This window comes from Coffea arabica, chromosome 4e (genome assembly GCF_036785885.1).
Source record: "Coffea arabica cultivar ET-39 chromosome 4e, Coffea Arabica ET-39 HiFi, whole genome shotgun sequence".
NCBI lineage: Eukaryota > Viridiplantae > Streptophyta > Magnoliopsida > Gentianales > Rubiaceae > Coffea > Coffea arabica.
The window spans coordinates 4,479,720-4,504,912 of NC_092317.1; the positions used below are offsets into that span (position 1 = coordinate 4,479,720).

Below are 25,193 nucleotides of genomic sequence, written 5' to 3' on the forward strand. Positions count from 1 at the left end.
TATATGTGAGATAAAAAATAATTAAAAATTATGTTAACAATACAAGTAAATGAATTTTGAGAAATAATCTCTATCATCCAATCAAAAAGGAATTTCTTGTGGCCCAGTAAAAGGACTAATTACTGTGACCCGCTGTATTATCCCTGGGTCCTATTCAAATCTGCAATCACACAATTTACCTACTACCAGTACCAGCCCATCCGGGCGAGATGAATCTCAAGTGAAACGAGAAAATGGAAAACGAGACGACGAAATCGGGCGAGATGAATCCTTGCTAGCTAGAATTCTGGTGGTGGTAAATTAATGAGGCAGTGGCACGGACCGTATGGTGTCACGCCATCCGGGCGCACGAAAGCAAAAGGATTCAAAGGACCTCCAAAAATCAAACAAATTAAAAACTACAAAAGTAACCATGGTTAACATGGGGGCGCCTAACTTAACCTTCACACCCCCATTATACCCTGCCCGTTACTACCACGACAACCCCACTTCCCCCATACTAGGAGGCAATAACGCGCTTCGCGCGATAGTAATGTAAAATGCCCATTCCATTTCTGAAGTAAGAAAAATAACATTTTATTTAGAAATGTACATTTTTTAGTATATATATACCATGAGTCTGAAGGTTTGTTGATATTTCTTGGCTACGAACTTTCATGGAAGTTGCTAAATTTCTAAATTTAATGAAAGTGCTTTGGAACTTCCAAAGCCTGAATTTCTAAATTTGCTAAACTTTGCTAAACTTCCAAAGTCTGAAATGCAAATTTAAATTTCTAAATTTTTAATAGGAACTTCCAAACTCTGAAGTTTTGTTAATGCAAATTTAATGGAGCATTTTTCTAAATTTAATATATACCAGCCATTTGTTTTTTGTAACCAAAGGTAGGATCAACTTTATTGCTAAACATCAAAGTTTAATAAGTAATGCCGTTGGAACATCCATTATGAAAGCTTCAATTGTTGTTTACAACAGTAGGAACTTGCTAAACATTAAATTTGCAGTGCTTTGGAAGCATTTTTCTAACCAGAACTTTTTTCCATTAAGAACATAAATACAACAAATGCCGTGCATTGCGTTGAAGCAGAATCAGCGTAAATCAGATGTGCCATCAAATGGAAAATGCAAACTGCCATAGAAACAACTTCTCTATTCCTTTGCGGTCTTGGATTGTGGAATAAAAAGCAATATCTGGCCATTTTTTAGATCATGATCAATAACAAAACGGTTCCAGTTTTGATCAAAACATCTGCCGGTCATACCAACATGAAAATATTTATGACTATTTGTAAGAGTTATAGTCGTCGTACTATCTTCATTTAGCCTTAGATTCGCAAATTCTGGCAGATCCTATAAATGTATGAAAAAAAATTGTGATAAGTAAATACACATATGTACAAAAGAAAGAGAGTTAATAAGGTTAGAGAATGCAAAACTATACCAGCTTGTACTTGTACTTTGATAGATAAAATTGATAGAAGCAATTGAATGTAGTCCAGTCATGTTTTAGGAATGGATTCATAGATGAGACAATACGATGGAGAACTGATTCTGAGGTTTCATGATTTGTTTATAAAGTAACAAAAGAAACCATATCAGCCATAATAAATACCGTCTAAGCAAAAAATATATATATAATGGTAGTAATAAATACCGGATTCTAGGACCTCATGAATTGTCCTTAGTCCTTGTAAGGAAGTAATGGTAGTAAAACAATCATTTCATCATGGCTGTTGCTCGTCTTCTCAGCGAATTTTCGTCTTTGGAGGCCAGAGAAGCTTGAAATACACAAAGTGAAATTCAATAAGACACTTCACACTAAAAATGACATTACTTGTTTTGTATATAAGAATGACATTAATTGTTTTGTATATAAGAAGTCATTTTGTTTTAGACACATTAACAATTATGATATACCCAATATTTTTATAGGTTATTATACAAACGTCATAAAAAGAAAACCAAGACCTAAATTGTGGAACTGATTATAAATTAATTACTGTGGAAAGTATATTTAAACTATTAATCTAATCTAGGATGAACACAAAAAAATGAAAAAGTAATGTGCAAAAAAAAGGTGGTCAAAGAATTGAACTTATTTCAGAAATAATGAACCAAATAAAGAATCAATCTTAGGAAAGCTGTATGGTCTCGTCTTACATTAATTTCAACTTTGTTCTCTATATGATTTCTTGATTCTTTACCCCAAAGTCTTTTTCTCCCATCAAGAATGCTTCAGAAATTATATGATCAATACATACCTAGCTATTACAGAATGGCAACAAACTGAAATGGCAACAACCTAGCTATTACAAAATTTCTGTGCTTGAGTCCTCTAACAACTATAACTACATAATACACATTAACTAAAAAACATCCAATGAAACTGCACTCATAATCAAACGACAATGCCTAACATAGGACAGCAGATTCCTTCCTCTTTACTGCTTAGCCACATGAGCAGTCAGTTCAGCATTCTGCAGCAAAAAATCAGAAGCATTCAAAATCATTCAAAATAACCAATGAATTCCTAGTCTGCACACACTATTTATTCAGTCAAAAGCATTCAAAATCATTCAAGAAGAATAAGTGTAATCATTCAAAACAGCACTCACACAAGTAACTTATGAAGATGCCTTTATACACAACGCACCGAAGCAAAAGTAACATCTCGCAGAAAGAACCAAACACAGAAGAACATCATTTACAGGATATAAAACAGCATTTGTCAAAGTCTGAAACAAAAAAGAAATCTCTAATACAATTCATCTTGCTTTAGCATTCCAATTGATCACTTTCAGAAAAATGAGCTAAAGTAATAAATTTCCACGAACAATAGAATAAGTTAGTATAACAAAGAAATCATAATCTCAAATTCAGAGGCAAAAAACAAAAAAAAAAAAAAGAACCCTTGTTTTGACAAATATAACAAGTATGATAAAAAACTGACAAATGTCGTCATGGAGCGGAAGACATTTCAAATTCAGTTAAGGAAAAATAACTGATACAGCCTTTTTTTATTGTTTCCATCCCACACATCAACATAACCATCACAACCTCAAGTAGCAAATGTACCATAGCTACAAATCAAAATCAGTTTTGAGACAGATTTTGGCAAAAAGCTCAAGGTATTCAATCAATAGATAATTGTAATAGATCCAACTCAATCACTCAATATATCTAGAGTTGATAAATCAAGCACATAGGCTTATAAATCATTCATAGATACATTGACATTATAAATCATTCTCTTTTGTTTGTTCCATTCCAACTCAATCATTGACATAGCTACCTTAAGAATACATGGATCGGCTCCACTTATCAAGTTCAAAAAAACAGATGTTTCCTAAAGACGCATAGTTATGATGAGAAGCTTGAAGGTCATGATTGCCTGGGGAATATCTAGAGTTGAAAATTGGAAATCAGGAAAGATAAATTCAGGTTCGATCGCTTATTCGTAAGCTGTTAAAGTTTTGAACTGTCCCCATAATTGATTGTTTTTGCCTTGTTTCTGCAATTATCTCTCATATTTGTTTACAGTAAGCACCATCACATCAAGTAAAGAACACTTCTCTTGCACCCTATATCAATCTGACATGATTCCATCTGGTACTGAGACTACCAAAACCCAAGCTCGTAGCCCAAAGAACCTACAACACTTTGTTCACCATAGCTGAAGACATACTTGGAACAACTAAGGTACCATATACTTTCTTTTTTTTTTCAGTGCATAGGCAGACACAAACATATAGAGTTATAATAAATCACACACACCTCAAACAAAAGAGAAATGAATTCTTTCATATCTTGATAAACACTTCAAATGTATACTAATCCTATGTACAACCAAGTAAAATGACATTGATATGGTATGAAGAGACATAAACATCAGCTTGCATGTACACTTCAGAACCAAGATTGATCAATGTCCTCAGACTGGTTACACTATTTTTCTCCAATGTCTCTATATTTCTTTTCCAATCAGAGCTACAAGAAGTTAAGAGAAAAAAAAAGTAAAGAAGCATTGCAGGTCAAAGGGAACTTGTGCAAAGAAGTAGGAGTCAGAGCAATAAAGGTGAGTAGTATCAATACCCAAATGCAAGAAAACTTAAAAGGATACAAAACTTTCTGTTGTTCAAATACCTCGTTCCTGCAAAAGAGATACCCAGAATATTAGAAATTTGGCATATAACAGAAATTCCGTCTCCAAATTCGCAACTTAATAGTGAAATATTAAACAGAAAGTAGGTAAGTACTCCAACTCATATAATCCCACTGCTGATGGTAATAAGCTCAATAAAGTGGTAACAGGGGATGGTTCTCCAAATAACAACTGTAAGCGGGTGAGTTCAGTATGAGGCAACCAACGGATTCCCACCCACACCTCCCCGCCTCAAGAAAATAGAAAAAGGAAAAAAGGGCGAAAAAAAACAGAAGGAAAAGAAAAAAGAAAGAAAAGGAAATGAATATTGGCAATATGGGAGTCAAATGAAGCAAAGTCTAATCTATTTATACACAAAAAAGGATCACTCTCTTCCAGTTTCAGATCGTTAGTTTTCACTACTACAGGAAGTTCAGCTACCGCCCGCTAGAAGCTAAAAAAAAAAAAAATTTAAAGACATCGAGTGAGAGAATTGGGCTCCAAAACACCCTTCCGTACAATGATACAAAGATGGAAAAAGGACAAAAGAAAATGAAGAAAGTTACAGGTAATAACCAGAAATTAGCTAATTCAAAGTCCTCCCAAACTGTTCAATATATTTCTTATCTGCATTGGCTAGGCGATCTTGAAACTGCACCCACTCACTTCTGCACCTCTCTCTTACCTACCAAATTAGATAGAAAAGAATTCAAGCTAGTTACTTGATGTTTGGACAAATCTAATGAAATTCAGTTCAATGCAAAATCATGCAATTCAAACAGAGTGCAGATATAAGACCTATGAATCCTAATTTAAACATGATTGTTAGAATGTAGGTGATATAGAATAACTCAGATTACCATAAAATTGGATGAAGAAGCTTTCAGAGTTGACTTTTGCAAAAAAAACGAAGGACAAAGAAAAGGCCTCAATAAAAAAATATACAGAAAGGTTGAAATGGAAACCGAACAAGTAACAGCTTACATACCCCTTGCCAAGGAGCTTTTCCATTTTCAGATTGACCCTGGAATCAACGAAGCTGAAGCTGTTAGCATCATTATCAACAAAACAAATCTAAATGAGGGGAAACCAGATCAAGGGACAAGTAGGATAACTGACGTGGAAGAAAAAAATGTAAATAAGGGGGTTGCTGCTAAAAAGTTGCTTATATTATAAATGAAGAACCATTTGCTCAAAAATGGAAATTAAAGTTGAACAGAACAACATTTGCAAACAACTAAACTTCATTATTTTAATCACCTCTAGGAAAAGGAAAAACAAGTCCCGATGGTTGTAATAAAGTAGTTAACTGACCTGACTTCCCAGAGAAGGAATAACTTGATGAACTATCCACTGAGAGTCAACCACATCAATTTTCTCATGTGCAGGCTGCACAGGCAAAATACACTTACAATGAAACTGATAATACGCAGACATCCATTTGAAATAAATACATGTTTTCCAATTTTATCTGTTTTACATGCCACTGTCCCGCAGATCTCTCCTTCCAACAGGAATATGAAAAGCAGGTAGACAAGCCTTCTTTTCTAAATCTTTCAAATAATACAGTGATAAGAAACAAATAAAACCACTGACCTCCACACATCTCCTTAGCGCAAAATCCAATCCCCAACCATGCACCAAATCATTCTAGAAATGTTATTGAAAGTAAAAAATCAGTGTGAGCTCTAAGCTGGAAAGAACCAAGGCTAATGAGAGCAGCTAAAAGCAAAAATAGTTGGAGGTACAACAAGGCTTAAAACATACGTATACAAATGACAAAGTTAGAGAAGGGAACCTGAATCATATGCCAAACACATCGCCAAGCATCCCGCGAGAAAACAGGAGCCACAATTTCCACAAAGCTGAATTCAAAAAGGAAAAACACAAGGGAAAATTAGTTGAAGGTAAATGTTGAAGCCACCCCAATCCTTTATACTTTTCTTAACTATATATCTCCATTTTAAGGGCCTGAGCATAAATCATGGGTCATAACTCAACCTACAAACACTACCATAAAATCAAATTTTTCAACAATAAGACGTGATATTGCTATGAGATGTCTTGTGGCTAAGCTCTTCTATTTGGCAATGGTCAACCTGATGAAGAAATATGACCATCAGAGAAAGTGAGCTTCTTGTTTCTGACAATTTCAACTTCCAAGCCATGTAAATAAACAATAGTTTCCCAAGACAACATTTTTGTTGTTTTTCAGTTTAATATTATTATTTTCTTGGGTTAAAGAGATTGACCTTCGGAAAACCAAACAATCAATCTCTGGAAAATTTAAATCTTTGGAAAACCAAACAATCACTCGGAAGAGAAAAAACAAATCCTTTTCAGGTTTGGATTATAAGAAAATAAAAACAAGAAAAACAAACTGCATGGCTCCCAAATTGCCACTCAGTCAATCAAAAGAACAATGTATCAGTTCAAAACTACAAAATTCAATCTATTATGATAAGTGAACCCTGCTCAATTACAATACAATCTCATCTCATACTACCTGGGGTCAGTAACTTGCTATCATCTTCTTTCCCGCAGGTGTCTCTAATATCAGAAAATAATGTTTCTTCCATTTATCTCCTTTTTGAATGCGAAGAATTAGCATAAAAGTCCTTAAAAAGTTATTCATAAAGAGGTTAACATATTTAGTTAACTCTACACTCATGACTGTAAGCGTTGGTAGATTTATTAGTTTCAGATACTAAATGATCCTCAGATATCCATTAAATATAGAAGAGATAACAATTCAGACAAAGCCAGCAATTCTAAAACCCAAACTGCTAGCCGAAAAATCGTGGAATTTTACACAAATTATACCAAAACCTCCAATTCTCTTAGCTAAATATAATAAATTACCAAAATTTACGAAACCCACAATGGGTATTAGGGCAAAATAATTCCCAAGGTCGGTTTTTTTCTTGAAGTGGTTCGATTATTAAAGAGGGGAAACAACGAAAGAGAACAAGATTTCCTAATGTTGTGCACCAATTAAGGACGATATACTACTACTCCGTTGAAATGTAGATAGAAATTCAGATTAATTGAAACAAAAGAAAAAAGAGCGCGAAAGAGAGAGATTGAGATATTGAGAGAAGGAAGAAAGTTGAAGAAAGTATACCTCCGGTTGCAAGGTTATTCTCGGTCTGAAGAACCGCGATACTCTGCATCTTGGACGCCGTCGTACTCGTACCTTCTCTTCTGTCTATCTCCCTGAGATTAGCTTTCCTTTTTCAGTTCAAAAACTTCTACTGCGGATTCCGTCTGTAAGTAGTAGAGAGCTACATTAGAAGATGTGGCTGGAATTTGATGATGGGGAGGAGAGGGAAAGACAAGTAAAGAGGGGCAGCCAAACAAACGGCTTCGAGAGTCCAAATCCCAGCTACCAAAGAAATCACAAACCAGTCTCCTAAAAGCAATGAAAAAAATGCTTGCACAACAAAACACAAGAACCATTAGCATCAAACAAGTTTTTACAGAGAAGGAGAAAAACATGAATACAGAGCAACCTGAAGAGAAGACCCGACCTCACTGGAGAGAAAGAAGAAAGCACAAGATCTGCAACCAACAGTGAAGATGGCACGTCCTTGGGCGGTAACAAGCCCGTGGATGAGAAAAAAAAGCAGAAAACTGCACGTCAGTGGACAAGGGACAAAAGAAATACGAACTTTAGCAAAAAAAAAAAAAGAGGGGCAGAGCAGAGGCAACCTGAAGAGAAGATCTGACCTCACCGGAGATGAAGAAGAAAGCCTATTACAACAAAGGAGGAGGTCAACAAAATTTTGTACCAGGTTCCAGAGGATGCGGATAAGTGATAGAGCAACATTATCCCAAAAAAAAAACCAAAAAAAGAAAGAAAGAGAATGTAGTGGGAGAGAGAATGCAGCGGGAAGAGAGCAAATGCAGCAGAAGATCAGAAAGACGGAAGCACGGGCACATGGGACACTGGCAGGCGAGGCCAGATGGGAAAACTAACGCGCGATGCGCGAACAACATGATGATTCCAATCCACATGCCGGGCACGTGAGAGGACGACGAAAATTCTGGCTGAATGGAGTTGCCATGTTATCTACTTATGTTGAAAAACCGAACAACTTTCCACTAACGTCAAAGACAAATGCCGTCACTTGCCAACCCAATCCCCTCTCGCCACACTCTCACTCCGTCAGTTTTGCGCCGTTAAGCTGCCTTTATTAATTGTCCCCTTCAGACAGTGTCTCACCAACCGGCTACACCCAGTCAAAAAGCCCTGCCCGACCGGCTATTCCCGGTTCCAACCACGGGTTACAATTTGACCGCGGTTGAAATAATTGCTCTACCCATATTTTTGACTCCACTGCTTATCCAAAGGTCCCCCATCACCATACCTCTCCTCTTCTCTGTCCTTCTCTCTCACATCACTTACATGAAACTTTGCTCTCTCATTTCTATCCTCCTCTCTCTCCTCATTTTTTTCTCTCTATTATTTAGCTAAATTTCTTATAATTTTCACGGGTCTCTCACTACTGTGAAGTTCTGAGATTCTTGGAGCTGCTTCTGAGGTGAATTCTTTGGAACTCTTGGTAGCTGGTGAATTAAGGGAGAAAAACTTAAAAAGAACTTTGTGGGCTCTTGGAGAATTTTCGTGAGTTTGTTGACGAATTTTTGTGGGTTTATGAGTTTGAGTTGAGTGACAGCGTTTTGGTGCTTTGAGTGGATATTTTTTTGTTGGCTTTTGCAGTTTTTGCTCGTGTTTTGAGTGCTTTCTTGGTGGGGGGTTTTGGGATGAGAGATCTATGTTAACAAGTAGGGTGTAGAAATGGCTGCTTCAGAGGTGTCGATCAAGGGATATACTGAGCCAAGTGATGGCCCAAGAGGGCTACCGGAAGTGGCTAAAAGTGTTTCCGGTGCCGGAAAAGGTATTTTATGAAGTTTTGCTCTCATTTCTGGCGTTCTAAGTCATTTTCGTGTCTGATTCTTGTGGATTATGATTTTGAGCTGCTTTACTATGTCAGTTGATGCTGAGACGGCTCTGTATACGGAGCTTTGGCGGGCATGTGCTGGGCCGTTGGTGACAGTGCCTCGTGAGAAAGAGCTTGTGTATTATTTTCCTCAAGGCCACATAGAACAGGTTTTTTTAATTACTTTTTTTTGTTCAAATGCTTTATCGTTAATGTTCATTTGCAGATTCATGCAATTTTCTCATGGGTTTCTTCATTTTTTTTTGTCTTCGTGCATTTACATTTATCTGTCTAAATGCTTTATCAGCAGTTTTTGTTTTCAGATTCATGCAAGTTTATCCTGGGTTTCTTCATTTTTGTGTCCTATCTTCCTTCATTTACAAGCCTTACCATGCTTCACTGATTTGTAACATAGAAATTCTGTGTTAATTTTTTGGTCTCTTTTTACGTATCATACTTGGTGTCCCCTCAAAGGGGGGAATATTTCGGTAACTTTATTGTCCTTTTTGTTTTGTTTTTTTTTTTATTGGGTGAATGTACTGCTGTATATGGAGGCTGACTTGTCAAGGGTTTTGTTCCTCTCTTTAGGTTGAAGCGTCAACTAATCAGGTTGCAGACCAGGCGATGCCTGTCAATTTTTTGATATGGTCAATGGCAGCAAGATGAGAATGCTGTGAAGAAAGAGCCAGTGCCACCCCCTCCACCGAGGTTCCATGTGCATTCTTTTTGTAAGACTCTTACTGCATCTGATACAAGCACTCATGGTGGATTTTCAGTGCTGAGACGACATGCTGATGAATGTCTTCCACAACTGGTGAGTGTTTTTACAAGGCTTGAATTTTTTTTATTGTTTTTTAGTACTTTTCTGGGAATGGGGGGTTGAAATGTGCATATCTATTTGGTTGTCTATGACAGGACATGTCTCGACAGCCTCCAACGCAAGAACTGGTAGCCAAAGATTTGCATGGAAATGAGTGGCGGTTTAGACATATCTTTCGTGGTATAATTCAGAAACTTGGCACATTTTGGACTGTAAACCATTTTACCGTGTTGTATTACATCGGATTAGAAAAGCATTTTTTTGTTAATCTCCAGGTCAACCACGGAGACACCTCCTTCAGAGTGGTTGGAGCGTTTTTGTTAGTTCAAAAAGGCTTGTTGCAGGGGATGCCTTCATATTTCTCAGGTTTGGTACCATCCCAAAAGTCTTATTGTCCTCTGCACTGGAATTTTTTTTTCAAATTGTTTAATATTGCATATTTAGAGGTGAAAATGGGGAGCTTCGTGTTGGGGTGAGACGAGCCATGAGACAGCAAGGAAATGCTCCATCATCAGTCATATCCAGTCACAGCATGCATCTTGGCGTGCTTGCAACAGCTTGGCATGCCATTCAAACCAATACATTTTTCACAGTTTATTATAAACCTAGGTATGTTACTTTTATCACTCTGTTGCAAGTTGTCTGCTTAAAAAGCCAAAGATTAGACACAATGTGCAACTTTATATGTTAAGCAACATGATTGATGAATGGTTTTGGATGCTAGTGGAATTGGATTTGCTCGAGAATCTGACTGGTTTTCCTTCTCTATTTGTCGTCTACAGGACAAGCCCCTCTGAGTTTATTGTTCCTTTTGACCAGTATATGGAGTCTGTGAAAAACAGCTACTCCATTGGAATGAGGTTTAAAATGCGATTTGAAGGTGAAGAGGCTCCAGAGCAGAGATTTACTGGAACTATCGTTGGTACTGAAGAAGCTGATCCAAAAAGGTGGCCAGAATCAAAGTGGAGGTGCCTGAAGGTAGTATCTTTGAACTTCATTTTGTCTTCTTTTGCATTTTGTGATGGATCTGAAAAGGTAACCTTTTCTTTAAGGTGAGATGGGATGAAACTTCAACTATTCCTCGGCCTGATAGGGTTTCACCCTGGAAAATTGAACCTGCGCTTACTCCTCCTGCACTTAATCCTCTTCCGGTGCCTAGGCCAAAAAGGCCTCGGCCAAACATTTTGCCATCATCTCCTGATTCTTCTGTGCTTACCAGGGAAGGTAGGTTTTCGCTTTTATTTTATTATTTCTTTCCTGATTATGATTTTGGGTTCTAGTTTGATGTAGCCAAATTATTTTGTTGATTCTCGCATTTGTGCTGCCATGCAGGTTCGTCTAAGATAACCATAGACCCTTCACCAGCTAGTGGGTTGTCGAGGGTCTTGCAAGGTCAAGAACCATCGACCCTGAGAGGCACTCTTGGAGAAAGTAACGAGTCAGATTCTCTAGAGAAGCCTGTCATATGGCCACCGTCTCTGGATGATGACAAGTTAGATGTTTGTGCTTCTTCACGCAGATATGCTTCAGACAAGTGGTTGCCTTTCGGGAGGCCTGAATCATCATTTACAGATCTCTTAGCAGGTTTTGGGAGTCAAATTAATTCCCCAAATGAGTTCTCCACAACTTCTGCTGATCAAACTGTTGTTTCTGCTAACTCAAAGAAACGGCAATTGCAAGAACATGAAGGAAAATTGAATTACCTTGGAAGCCCATGGTCGTTAATGTCCTCTGGTCTTTCACTTAATTTGATGGAGCCTAGTGTAAAAACTCGTGGGCAAGGCACTGACATTTCATATCAGACTCGAGGGGATGCCAGATATGGTAGTTTTAACGAGTATCCCCTGCTTCCCAGTAATAGACTTGACAATCAACAAGCTAATTGGTTAATGCCTCCGCCAATGACCTCTTATATTCAGATGCCTCCCAACTCCAGGGAGATGGTTCATAAACCTATGTTGGTACCGCCGCATGAGGTCGTCAAACCTAAAGAGGGGAACTGTAAGCTTTTTGGTATCCCCCTTATAAGCAACCCTATGCCATTAGAGCCAGCATCATCTCACAAAAATAGAACAATCGAGTCAGTAGGCCAACTACTTCCAGGAATGCATACTCATCGGTCCTCTGTGTCTGAATCTGATCAGAGGTCTGAACAACCAAAGGGCGGAAAGGTGGCTGATAATGTGGTTGCTAGTAATGAGCAGGATAAGCAATGCCAAACATTTAATCAAGTTACAAGAGATAGGGAAGGAAAAGTCTCTGGAGGTTCAACAAGGAGCTGCACTAAGGTTCTGCATATGTTTTTATTGATGTTTTCTTTGCAGTAACATTTGATTTGTCAACATTAGCTCGTGTGAATAGGATGCTCTCATTTCAGGTCCATAAACAGGGGATTGCCCTCGGTAGGTCTGTGGATCTAACAAAGTTTAACAACTATGATGAATTGATCGCTGAACTGGATCGGTTGTTTGAATTCAACGGTGAATTGAAGTATCGCACTAAGCATTGGTTGGTTGTATATACTGATGATGAGGGTGACATGATGCTCGTTGGAGATGATCCATGGCAGTAAGTCTTCAATTCCTTGACCTCACAATGTAAACGTCAAAACATGTATTGATCTATAGTGTTTGATGATTTGTGCCACTTGATAGATTGTGAACGCGTCATTGTTGTGATTTCTGGTTAATAATTTTCATTAATTGGTTGTTTTTATCAGAGAATTCTGTGGCATGGTTCGTAAGATCTTTATTTATACTAGAGAAGAGGTGCAACGGATGAATCCAGGGACACTCAATTCCAGAGGCGAGGAGCAATCATCAGTTGCACAAGGCTTGGATGCCAAAGAAGTGAAGAATCTGCTACAGCCTTCAGCATCAAGCCCTGATGACTGCTAGAATTTGATCCTTTCATTTAGGTATTCTCTTTTGTTGCTCTGGTAGAGATGTCTGTCAAAGAAAACGTATCTTGTTTTCTGTATGCCTTGTGCATTTCCTATCATGGTTTTGCTTATCTGGAAAAAGATGAAATGACGAGTGTTATGAAAACTGAAAAGATAATTAATTCCTACTCTTGCATGCCCTTAAAGGGGAAATAACTGTGGAAAGAGGGTTTTGTATTGCATTTTTGTTTGAAGAAGTGTTTTTTCAGGGTCCAATGGTATTTTGTGGCAATGATAATTTGCTAACCTTTTGGTTCTGTGTAGGATTTTGTGCAGAAGAGTGGCAGTAGACTGTTTGCCTCAACCCTGTTGAGTTTTGGACATTCAGGCGTAGTGATGCATATATATAGCCTTTTACTACCTGATGGCAGGGTCTCTATATGTAGCTGAAGCATTTCCTATTGGCAATTTTGCACCCTTCTTTGGAGCTTATATATGGCTTCCTACTTTATACGTACTATACATACCCCATATTATCTTTTTATCAGCAAGGCATGGGTACCTTGCTTCAAGGCATCCCCCCTTTGTACATAGCCAACTCACGATTTAACAGCTTTGGATAGTATGTCTATACATTGTCAAATCTACTAGCCTTGGGCGCATGTTTCTGTAGTATTGACCTCTAAAATGTGTAATGATCAAATGTTTTATATTCACCCAAATTGTAGTTGCAATCACTTAAATGTGAGTTTCTTGGGTTTTGATTGGATGTATTCATAATGTTGGTGTAGCTCGGTAATGCAAATAAAGATTGCCATGCCTAGGTGTCGGGCCACTGACATGTTGCTTCCTTTCGGGAGAGCTATACTCAGAATGACTTCAGGGGTAGATGTCATGTCAGCTGCCAAACTTGCTGATTTTGTACATCTTTATACCCGAGCCCCTGTTAAAGTCGTGCTTGTGGAATAACTAGTCTCTTTAATCTGGATGGGAAGAAACTGGGAAGCTCTCAGCTTTGGAGGAACGGCACGATTACCAGGTATGGTGCTTGATATTGCATCGACCTAGAAGGCAAGAAAGCGTCAAAAGTCTATTACGTTCTGAAGCTTGCATCCCCAGTTGGGCACGACTCTTATGAAGGAACTTACAGAAACGCAAACGACTCTTAGCATGGGTGTTTTGAGCTGGCATACCTGTCTAAGCAGCAGTAGCTTTGTCATTTTCAGGCAGGAGAAAGTAAGTGTTACGGGGAAAGGTAATAGGGCCTGTTAGCCAGCAGCTAGTTCCGTTTAAGGATTTCTAACTTCTCCCACCAAAAAATGGTTTCCCATATAAGCATTTCATGTTTAGTTTGTCAAGAACATACAACAGTTTCTTCTCCTGCACCAATGTCCGGCAAGCTACCAACAGTGGGAAAAAGCTATCATTCGATCCTTTTGTTTTTCCCGTCACAAAACTTGATTACTCGTATAGTGGTACATGGGAAAAAGCTATCAGGTGCAACAATGTACAACCCTGATAATCTTCACGTCATGGCCAAAGTTCGCGAAGAAGACGGATGAGTTTTTGACAAATGAACCCATGTTTAAGCATGGGCTCTTTTGTTTTCTTTCATTGTTACTGGCCTGTTGGACTGGTTGAGTCGTCGTCTGGCTTTCCAGTCCAAACAACCCCCAAACCCCAATAGGGTTAAAAAATCGATCATTTTGAGCAAAATCGCAGAAATCGTCCGGTTTAACCGTTTGACACGTTGAATTGAAACGGTTTTGAGAGACCAACCGATTCAGTGCCTTCCTTTAATTAAATCAAAAAATTGTGAAGTTGGTCATTTAATGTCATTAATTAACATTCTAAATTCAAACCTTACCAATTACGGATGCGTAATTATCTTCAATTAATTAGACATGTAAGGGAATTTGATCCCTTGACCTACACCTAGATAGAGTTTTAAAGCTCTCTTGGTAGTTAACTATTCTAGGAGTAGTTGATTTTGTGGGACGCTTTTCAGATAAGGGAAATGTCCTGTTCTCATTGAACTATGAATTTCCTAATGCCATGCCGCTTGTCATTGAGCTGGATACCGAAAACAGTCTCCAACGTAAAAAGTTAAAGAGGGATAGAGTCAACTACCAACAACCAAAGACGGATGAGTTTTTGACAAATGAATCCATGTTTATAGCTTGGGCTCTTTGTTTTCTTTCATTGTTTTACAACCCAGTCTGGACTGGCCAGTTGGACTGGTTGAGTCGTCGTCTGCTTTCCAGTCCAAACAACCCCCAAAACCCAATTGTGTTAAAAAATCAGTCATTTTGAGTGAAATCGCAGAAATCATCCGGTTTAACCGTTTAACACACTGACACGTTGAATTTAAACAGTTTTGAGAGACCAACGGATTCAATGCCTTCCTTTAATTAAATCCAAAAATTTTGAAGTTGGTCAATTAATGTCATTAATTAATAGTCTAAGTTCAAACCTTACCAATTACAGATGCATAATTATCTTCAATTAATCAGACATGCACGGGAATTGGATCCCTTGACGTACACCCATGGTTCAAAGTTGCGGTCGCGGCTCGAACCGTTTCACATCGGTCTCGGCATATTGGTCGCGGTATCGATGAGACGCGAATTTTTGAAATATTTAATATTCTAAAAATTGTAAAAAATATGATAAACAAAAATAATTAAAAAATTAGTAAAAATAATAAAAATTCGAGTTGATTTGGGATGACTCGGAGTGATTCGGTGTGACTCGACCGTTTCAACCCTTCATGATGACGTTTCAGCGAGTCAAGCATCTCGGAATCGTATCGTTCCGGTATCGTATCGGGAGGACCCGCGACGGTGACAATTCAGCCGAGTCTTTGAACCATGTGTACACCTAAATAGAATTTTAAAGCTTTCTTAGTAGCTAACTCCTCTAGGAGTAGTTGGTTATTTGGGACACTTTTCAGATAAGGGAAACGTCCTGTTCTAATTGAACCATGAATTTCCTAATGCCATGCTGCTTTCTGTTGAGTCGGCTTTCTGTTGAGCTGGATACAGGAAACAGTCTCCAACGTAAAAAAGTTAAAAGGGGGATGGAGTCAACTACCAACAACCAAAGAAACGCTAATTTGTTGTTGAGATAGTTCCTTTAGTAAGGAATACGCTCACAACTTGCAAGACCGAGTTGTCCTGCTGCAACAACTAGACATTCATCAATGGCTTGGCTACTATAATTCAAAAAACTAATTTGATTTAAGTAAATTAAATTGCTACAAGAAGAAAGCTACTTCAACAAAAGACAATCTTGACATCGAAATACAGACAACAAATGTTTAATGCTTTAAAGCATACAAGTTTTTTGCAAAATAAGGAACTGTAGAGCGGCTTAAATGTAAATGCGATCTAAAACAAAGAAAGTCTGTTGAATAGACAGACGAATTAGCCATTGGATGACTGATCTGCAAAAGGGAAACAGCGTTCACAATCTTGAGCAGTAGAAAATTAGACAATCCCCTGGAAGCCAGCTGAATCCAAGAGAACTGCTTTGATGTGTTCTGGAGGGATTTCTTGGCCTTCATTGCATTGCTGTAATTGGCATAACAACGTTTGAAACAGCCATAAGTTTTCAATCCGCAGCTTTCATATATTTTGACAAATAAAACGAGGTTCATAATCAAAAGCACTTGGGCTCCTCCAAATAACCATGAGTTTGTGAGTCTAACATGCCCATCATGTTCCAGAGAGATTAAGTTTTGAGCTTGTGATCTGTTGTTTCTTTCAGAATTAATTTCTCATGGGAGGATAGGAGGAGTGTTCTAAGTTAACTTCTATATTTTTGGAACTTTATCAAAACCAACAATGCTTTTTAGGTTCTGATTAAAAAAAATTAGATAAAGAACCCTGCTGCAACGTCATATATGAGTGAAAGTTAATTACCTCAGCTCTGAAGATATCCAAGGCAAATCCATTGAAGCAGCTAATCACAGCCTGTTGGATGTCTAGTCCAAGGCTGTCCAAAGCCCTCATGGTTGAGAGCAAGAGTCCAGGTCTGCGACCGCAGAACATGTGGATATTTACAGCTCTTCCTTCTCTTAACCTTACTTCAATCTACAAATATAAACACGCAGAGGATCATATTTAGGACGGTTTTCACATTAGTTCAAAATCATCAGAAACAAGTAGATATTGGTATTCACGAAATGCTTGCGATTAAAAGAAAGACAAACCCTTGCAGGTTGTCCAGTTGGGCTTGACAATGGACTTGCAAAGGCACTTGGACAGAGTTCTTCCTTGATACGGCAGGGCAGGGCGGAGGCAGTAGGAGTCAAAGGATAGAAGGGTGTGGTGGGAGTTAATGCGGAGGCAGCAGGGGTCGACTCCAATTCATTTTGTAGATCGTTGATCTTCTGCAACAGTTCCTTCAAGTACTCAATTGCATCGCCCAAAATTGAGGCCCTGTCCATCTACGAGCATAAAAAACAGTCATCTGTACTATATCATCACAAAAACCCCAGCAAAGTTCTTGCACCATAAAACCATCTCTTAACCTCTACAGTGATCTAGCAACATAGCCAGCCCACTTCAATAATCTTGTCATGATGCAATTGGGGAGACAAAATTAGCAACACAACCAAAATTGGAAATATTTTTTCAAAAGTCATCTTAAATTTATGTTCAAGTCATAAGCATTGTAGTCTTAAGTCTCTATAACCCTCTCCTCCCTGCACAGCTGCGCTGCGCGTTTCTTATTACAAGTCCTAAGCTGCAAAAAGATGTTTTATGTAATCATATTTCAACAAATGTGTAGATTGAGAGGTGAGCATTGCAAAAGCTGGAATGAGAAGCAATTAATACTCATTGGACCACCAAACTAAACTAATTAAAATTTAAATATGAAGTGAAGAAGTGGGACTTAGAGATTGTGAAGGTAAATCAGCAACCAGGAGAACCAAGAAGATTAGGAGATAAACGTATTTATTGCCAAGATATTAAGTTTAAAAATGAGTCTCTTAAAGTGAGCGTGCAAGTGAGCAAGACAACTCTCAGAAGGGTTCACTGTCAAACTAGTATAATATCAAATAATGGTGGGATTCCATGTTTCCGCCAGTGGTCCTGGCTCTCAAGGTGTCTTTCACTCGAAATCAATTCATGGAGTCCATGTGAATGAATTAAATGCTGCCCCATTTGCTTTAACTTCCAGCCTTTTGAACAATAATACAAAGACAAAATCCTATGCATTCATCAAACGCAACCCAATTCAAGTTTTCAGTTCAATTAAAACCAAAAAAAAAAAAAAAAAAAACGATAAGAAAGGAACACTAATGGAAAAAGGAAAAGAAAGAAGACATTATTGCCTAAGACATTATTGCCTAAAACATGTTGAAAATCAAATAACAAATTCACGAGAATTTGCTGTATAGAATTTCTTACCTTGCTAATTTTTGGCACAACGGACCTCAGCATGTAAAGCCTATCATTGAGCTTCTTCCGACGACGGCGTTCGGCCATCAAATTCTTTGCTGGAAGTCCCTTTTTCTTCCCTTTCTGATCCTCACCACCGGTGACAGTGCTATTAGCATTCGAGCTATTTCCGCCATTCTTAACACCCTCTCCCACCACCTTACTGTGATTCTCCAACAAATCATCAGAATCATAATTCAGGTTGGACCCATCAATGCTAACATCCTCAAGATCATCGAAATCGCTACCCTTCCTTTTTAGTCCACTGGCTTCACCAACTTCTTTCTTCTTATCATAGCTTTCACTGTTACCAGAACTCTGCCCAATTTCACCCCCCAAAACTCCCAAATTACTACTGCTACATGCCAGATTCTTCCTCAAAGCAGCCCTTTTTTGAAATAAAGTGGGCTGTGCCCCGGTTGAAGTAAAATTATCAAGTGGCTGAAGTAACTTAGACCTATTAAGAAACAAAGAGTTCACATTCCCTGAACATTCTCCAAACCCCAGTGGACCAAAACCACCATTATTTTGGGGCATTTGAAGCAAATTGGCTGTTGAAAATTGACTCCCTGAGTTCAAATTAGGACTTCCCAACTGGGTTTGAGAACTCAAATCATTAAATCCAACACCCAAAACCCCAACTCCACCTCTGGTGCTAAAACCACCCAAACCTTGATGACTTTCAAGAAAGCCACTTTCGCAGCCCAAGTCAAAGCTACCATTGTCTAACTGGGTAGTGGACAACGTATTAAGGCCAGAAAGAAGATTGCTTCTTGGTGGGGGCTGCAAAAAGTAATGTTGTACCTGAGAAGGGTCGAGATTGTTGAAAACTGAGGCAGGTGATGGTGAACATGAAGCAGAGGAGTCCACAGCTTGCAAGATTAGATTTTGATGATCAGCCTCAGCGAAGTTAGCTGAGAAAGTTATGTCCCTCATGTCAAGATGGCTGCTTTGCATGGTGCCAGCATTGTTGTTGTTAGGATTGTTGGTCTCAGCATGATTAGTAGTGGTCAAGTACCAGTCTTCATCTTCAACGCCAAGCATGGATTTGAATGTTGGAATTGAGCCCATTTCCATATCTTCTCTGTTCTCCAGAACCCCATTTTGCTCATTGTTACTGTTGTTGTTCATGGTTGATGGATGATGATCCCACGAAGCCGTTTCTTGATCCTTATCATCCATCCAAACCATGCTATTAACTCTTGACAACATATTTCTTTCCAATTCTTTTTTTTTTCCTTGGCAGATGAAACTAAAGAAAGAAAGACAATATATGGTTTTGGTATTGAATAGAAGAGGACAAAAAAGAGACAGAAAGATGGCGGTGTATGGTGGGGGTTAAAGGGCGGAGGAAGGGAAATGAGGAAGGAGATGTGTAACTGAGAAAAAAGGGAAATGGCTTTTTCCAGAGGGAGACGTCTTTTATTTGGAGAAGACTGACACTTGTAGCTTGGGACGTTACATTCATACAGCTGAATTGCTGATCCATCATTTACTACGACCATTACTTATAGATTTGGCATCTACACTCTACTAAATCTCAAACAACGGAAAATTCTAGTACAATTACTGTACTATTTTACTGTGGCTTGGAAACAAATTACACCCGTCTTTGCATGGCCTATATCGCCTCTATTATGTGCTTCGCTTAAAGCTTTCATTTCAAGTGAGCTCTTTGAATTTAATCTCTTTCGATGGATGACTTGGTTGTGAGGGTTTTAGGGAGAAAGAAGCCAAATGTCACCCTTCTAATTTGTGTAGATATCGAAATATTTGTACCCGGGATACCTTTAAACGTCATAACTGGAATTGTTTCTAGCATCGAAATTATCGCAATTGTATGATGTGAAATGCCAAATTAGAGAAAAACAACTTGAAAGACTCGATTAACGCTTTTGCATATCAAAAAGGGCTTAGTCATTTGTATTGCAAGTCTCAAATTTGGTATGGAAAATATTCATAAAGATTGCCTTGGCTGTATCCCCAGTAGTAGTGTGATTTTCATAGCTGTTTTCCTATTCCCCCTGGAAGCAGTAGTATGTAGATGATTTTCATAGCTGTTTTCCTATTTCCAAAGGGTGACAGCACCAGCATGAACGTATGAAACTTTGTGCAGTAGATTCTGGCTTTATATGGAAAGCCAATCTATCATAAACAAAGCACACACTTATTCCGAGCTTCTCTTTTGTTGTCATCTGAGGTGAGCAGGAAAACTCATCATTAGCAAAAAGTTTAAAGAGCAGAAGCAAAGCCAAGGAAAAGATGACGAAATTTCGCATATCTTTAGCTGAGGCTCCAGGGTTGTTAAAAAGGGGACCTCAATTTACGACTAAAGGAATAACTAAATTTAGGATGATGCGGTCTTAGCAGCTTTGGAAATGTTCCTTCCTTTTTTATTTTTTTAGAATGTTTGCTTGTACTTGGATTTAAAATGATGGGCTGCATCCAATTCCAAATATGTTCTATGTAACGTTTTCGTTTTGTTTCATAGTAGGAACTAGGCATTCTTTTTCCCCTAGTGTTGGCGGGGTTTTCTTGTTTCAAAGATTGGAATGTAAACTCAATGATTTAGGAAATTTTGATAAAGCAAAAAATTCTCCCAAAAGTACTAGGTTGGTCATTTATCATATTACTAGGCTCGTGTTTGGTGACTGTGATTAAAGAGAATTTTTCATTGAATAAATAATAGTATATTTTGAAAAACAAAGTTATCAGATATGATAAAACTAATAATAATATGTTCTAATTGTAGCATACACTTGTACACTTTATTTTATCAATACTTTTACAATTTTACCATTCTCAAAAGATCTCTACAGATGCCAGTTGAAAATCGACCAAAAGTAGACATAAGTTGTTTCAGATAAAGAAATATCCTTTAATGGTTAGTTATAACAAAGTGCTAATATGTCGTTGTGTTAATTGCAAAGCAAAAACCACATTTCAATTAAATGTATCTATAACATTATTTCAGTAATTACATCAACACATAAACTTATATGAGTTGTACTCGATGCAAAAATGGCTACAAAATAATTTCATATTTCAGAAATATCCAAATGTCTCCATAAATCAAGGGATAATTTCAGAAACCTCTCTCAAGGTTTCAGAAATACCCAAATGTCTCCATTTGGACAGGAGATTATTTGAAAATTTATTTGCTTACATCATCATTACAATTTACAACGCACATTTTTATCTTCCCAATTATCTTTTTATCTCACATACATCACATCACAAAAAGTGCTACAGTAAAAATATTTCAAATAACTTACAATCCAAACACACTAATATCACTCATCTCCCCTGAAATTTTTAAAATCTCACTTACCTTTGTTGAATTGACATTTCTTGTAACATTTTAATCCCTTTAAAGGAAATAAAAGAAAGAAAATTTTTTTGTTCCAATACTACCCTTATATTATCTTACTTATGAAATTTATAACAACAATAAAAAATAAAATAAAGTTAAATTATTATAAGGTGTAAATTTCTTGATGTAAATTATTTATTTTAATTGTATTGGAACAAAAACAAAATTTACACCTTGAAAAATTCACACATATGAAGAGATTATTTTAATTTTCAATACGACTTAAATAACATCATGAATTAAAACAGATTTCTCCAAAAAAATATTTGACTTCCTTAATTGTAATTGTGCACGAAATTTTTTAATGTGTTAATTACTCTCTAAAATCCTCCTAAATGGTTGATCTTGATTAGATTTAATTTATTCATATCTTTTGCTATTCCACCATGACTTCAATTTAAAGAAATATTGACCGTTATTAGCTAGCAATTTATTTTTTAATTTACATTTTTTGCTTTTAAAATTTTAGTTTGTTTTGATTTTTTTGGTTAAATGGTTATTAAAAGCAATGGTAATGTTGTTAATTTGTGGCCTTTAATAGAAATATTTAATCTTGTCAAGTTGACAAGGGAGGTAAGTGAGATTTTAAAAACTTAATGGGAGTTGAGTGATATTATAACAAATCTCATGGGAGGTTTCTGAAATTAATCCATAAATCAAAGTTTTAAACATACCAAAATGAGGGCATTTGAGTAAATATACCTAAACACATACTGCCCTCAGTTATACCAAAAGTTTTATAAAAACTACACAATATTCCATATTTCCAAAAATCCCTATCTAGGCGATGGAAATTCAAACCCCTTTGATCACAACTAATTCTTATATAATATAAGGATAAGTCTACAATTATAAGCATAAATTGATGCCTAATGTTCTTTTTATTACGCATTAGATACTCCAATCGTTTGTTGTTGGCATGCATTGGAGGGCGTCGTGAAACTACATCTTATATTTTGTTTGATGATCAACTCATCTAGATCGAGTTAATTATTATTCTTTTTGTTAATTGCATTACATATTTTGATCTCAATGTCCGATAAAATTGCAAAATTAAAGATGAAAGTCCTTAGCACTTACTCTCTAAACTAATTCAAAAAAAAAAAAAGAAGGCAAAACTCGAAAATTTGAATTAATGTAGAGGATAATTCTCAAATTTCTATCAGCTCCATCATCCTTCGGGAACCCTCTAGGTAGGGTAGGATTTGGAGCCTGGAGTTGGTTTTGTTTGATTTGAACAGGATAACCTGGCCAAGAGGAAATTTCATTTTTGCAGTCTTTGACTTTTCAATTGTCTGTCGCCACATTGGAAGATGGCGAGACGGGATTCTCGTGAGGGGTTCTCCATACACCGCAACTTCATATCCAATCAGAAACCTTAATTCTCTGGGCCCACCCACCCCAGCAGCCCCTAGATTAGCTTGCTACAACCGCTGCTACTCTCGCTATTCTTTTATCTTTCCGCTACGAATCAATCAAATTGAATTCAATCGATTTGATGATAAAAGTTCTTTGAATTCGGTTTGCCAGTCAGTTAAATCAAATTTAAATAGCATTTTATGTTTAATAATTTGTAATTTTGATAAAAAAAAAAACTAGTCTAAATTCGATTTAACAAATAATTGAATAAAATTTTAAATCCGTTACAATAATCAAACAAATTTGAACACTTAAACATTCGATTTAATAGCCTGCTACCACCCAAGTCCAAAGGGATTAGGATAAATAGTACTTAATAACAACTTGTTTTTAAACTAATCTTAATAATTATATGATACTTAATAATCTACTTGTATTCCCTGCTTGATTAGCCACAATTTACAACTATTATCAATCACACTGGCTGACCACATATTTCATATATGTATGTATTATCCCTTTTCCTCTCCTTTTCAAATTGGCTCCATATGTTGATATTTTTTTTTTTTTGCTCCTTCAAGTTGGCATATAGCAGGACAGGCATCAATCAATATCTGAGGAGTTCACGAGGTAGGAAGGACTTACAATTAAAGGTTGCCCCCGGCACAGATTTACGGCAGAAGAAACGTATCTGAGCCTGATTGGATCTTGAACAGTTACTTTCTTTTCCTCTTCCAATTGTTTATTGATGTAGAATTTATTCCTCATAGGAAATGAATGTGTTCCGAAATTTTTAAATTTGAATTGTGCCCGGCTACACAACAATTTCAGCTACTACAACTATAATATAATTGGTCCAGAAGCAATACATACATATATATATATTTTTGGGGAATCAAGATAGTTAATAATAAGGGTTAGTAGGTTTACCTGGGATTAAGGGTTAGTAATTTAATTCTGATTTCTTCTGTTGAAAGAAAAAAAAAAGTATGGAGAGGTTTCTGAGTGTCATGGGAGTTAGTACACCTTTAGTAACAGTGGCCTTACTGGCCTTTCCAAAAATCCCACATTGATCATTTGGGGGGGGGGGGGTTTGGGGTTAGATTATTAGTTCTCTGGTGGCCTCAAGTGTTGCCGGCTTTTGAGGTTTATCTGGGATTAAGGGTTAGTGATTTAATCTTCTGTTGAAAGGTAGTTAATAATAATAAGGGCATTATTAGCTAGGTGACTTTCAAAAAGGTGGAACTTTGCATTTGATTTGAGTAACCTGTTGGCAAAATCTGATAGCTGAGTGAAACTAATAATGGGCTGCCTATTTGTCTCGTTTTGCTCTCTCATGGGCTTCTTCATTTACTATTACATGCCCATCCCACCCCATAGGAAGCTGTTCAGCTACAAGTAAATTCCCATCCCACCTGACATCGAGTCAATGCTCAAAGATTAAACTTAGTGGGCTGTCTACAAGGAAAAGCCCCTGCAGATTCTCTGTGGGCCAAGAGTTAACTATGGTCCTAAACTTCCTAGTCAAAGTGGACATAATAATGATATTGGACCACACATGTTGTCCACTGCTTTTAGCTTGGTGGAATCTCTAATCCGAGGCTTGAATTCGTTGTCATCTCGGTAGAAAAGGGCTCTTCTTAATCCTTGATGAAACTTTTAATGCAGAAAAATGATTATCTTTTTTTTTTTTCTTGATAAGTAGGAGGTCTATATCTCTTATTTACAATCTCTCTCATCTCACCATCCAACCCAACTCTCTCCCAAAAAATAATTATCTTGTTATCTGCAAAACAGAAAAGAAAAATATATATATCTCTAAAGTCGGTGAGTAATAGCAATAGAGAGATTCTCAATTTATGAAATAACATTTCCATTTTGTGAATCGACAAAATTTACACAAACAAGAAAAAACAAAAGTAAATAGTGTCTAGCTTATATATATATATATATATATATTGAAATCGTTTGTAAAAAATAATCCAACTTTAGGAATTCCCACAAAAGAATTTGTCCTTCTATTTCCAGCGGTGTGCATTGAATTCAAAATTGATAATTTGGAAGTCTGAATTCAAAAAAATCGTTAAATTGAATCTGATAAATTTTGACATATTTCATTTTCGAATTCAAAAGTTTTGAATTCAATTTAGAATTAGGTATTCTATCGAATTCATATTAAAAAAAAAGGTTTGGAATTTATTGAAAAAAATAACCTATATTAGATGGTTAGA

General features: G+C 37.0%; 2 protein-coding genes and 1 long non-coding RNA gene across 18 annotated transcripts; 1 reads left to right on the forward strand and 2 right to left on the reverse strand.

The window, feature by feature from the left end:
- Positions 1–995: 995 nt before the first annotated feature.
- LOC140005935 (uncharacterized) lies at positions 996–8,197 on the reverse strand. 16 transcript variants are annotated; one of them, XR_011813479.1, is made up of 11 exons: positions 7,264–7,844; positions 5,938–6,004; positions 5,736–5,789; positions 5,454–5,528; positions 5,128–5,163; positions 4,716–4,824; positions 4,091–4,148; positions 2,159–2,475; positions 1,653–1,776; positions 1,440–1,549; positions 996–1,348 (listed from the first exon to the last, which is right to left on the reverse strand). It is a non-coding gene; the product is annotated as an uncharacterized lncRNA (long non-coding RNA). The 16 variants fall into 16 exon arrangements; XR_011813480.1 differs by lacking the exon at positions 1,440–1,549; XR_011813483.1 differs by lacking the exons at positions 996–1,348; positions 1,440–1,549; positions 1,653–1,776 and adding an exon at positions 7,851–8,197 and having other exon boundaries at positions 2,131–2,475; positions 7,264–7,406; positions 7,652–7,728.
- Positions 8,198–8,475: 278 nt separating this feature from the next.
- On the forward strand, positions 8,476–13,505 carry LOC113742702 (auxin response factor 2A). Its single transcript, XM_072047289.1, is given in 13 exon segments — positions 8,476–9,040; positions 9,137–9,252; positions 9,671–9,723; positions 9,725–9,896; positions 9,998–10,082; positions 10,178–10,268; positions 10,347–10,511; positions 10,685–10,880; positions 10,955–11,126; positions 11,235–12,190; positions 12,280–12,470; positions 12,622–12,819; positions 13,108–13,505. Coding segments are annotated over 12 exon segments (2,475 nt in total). The 5' UTR covers positions 8,476–8,940; the 3' UTR covers positions 12,800–12,819; positions 13,108–13,505.
- Positions 13,506–16,057: 2,552 nt separating this feature from the next.
- LOC113742703 (transcription factor ICE1-like) lies at positions 16,058–19,728 on the reverse strand. Its single transcript, XM_027270619.2, has 4 exons — positions 18,201–19,728; positions 16,997–17,233; positions 16,707–16,877; positions 16,058–16,355 (listed from the first exon to the last, which is right to left on the reverse strand). Exons 1-4 carry the CDS (start codon positions 19,440–19,442, stop codon positions 16,272–16,274), a joined length of 1,734 nt encoding a protein of 577 aa, XP_027126420.1. The 5' UTR covers positions 19,443–19,728; the 3' UTR covers positions 16,058–16,271.
- Positions 19,729–25,193: the final 5,465 nt, after the last annotated feature.

Excerpts from the sequence above, each read along its gene's own strand:
- LOC113742703 (XM_027270619.2), bottom strand. The coding sequence starts at position 19,442 with ATGTTGTCAAGAGTTAATAGCATGGTTTGGATGGATGATAAGGATCAA. Across the intron at positions 17,234-18,200 it reads TTGTGCCAAAAATTAGCAAG|ATGGACAGGGCCTCAATTTT; the intron begins GTAAGAAATTCT and ends TTATGCTCGTAG. Across the intron at positions 16,356-16,706 it reads TGGATATCTTCAGAGCTGAG|CAATGCAATGAAGGCCAAGA; the intron begins GTAATTAACTTT and ends TGCCAATTACAG.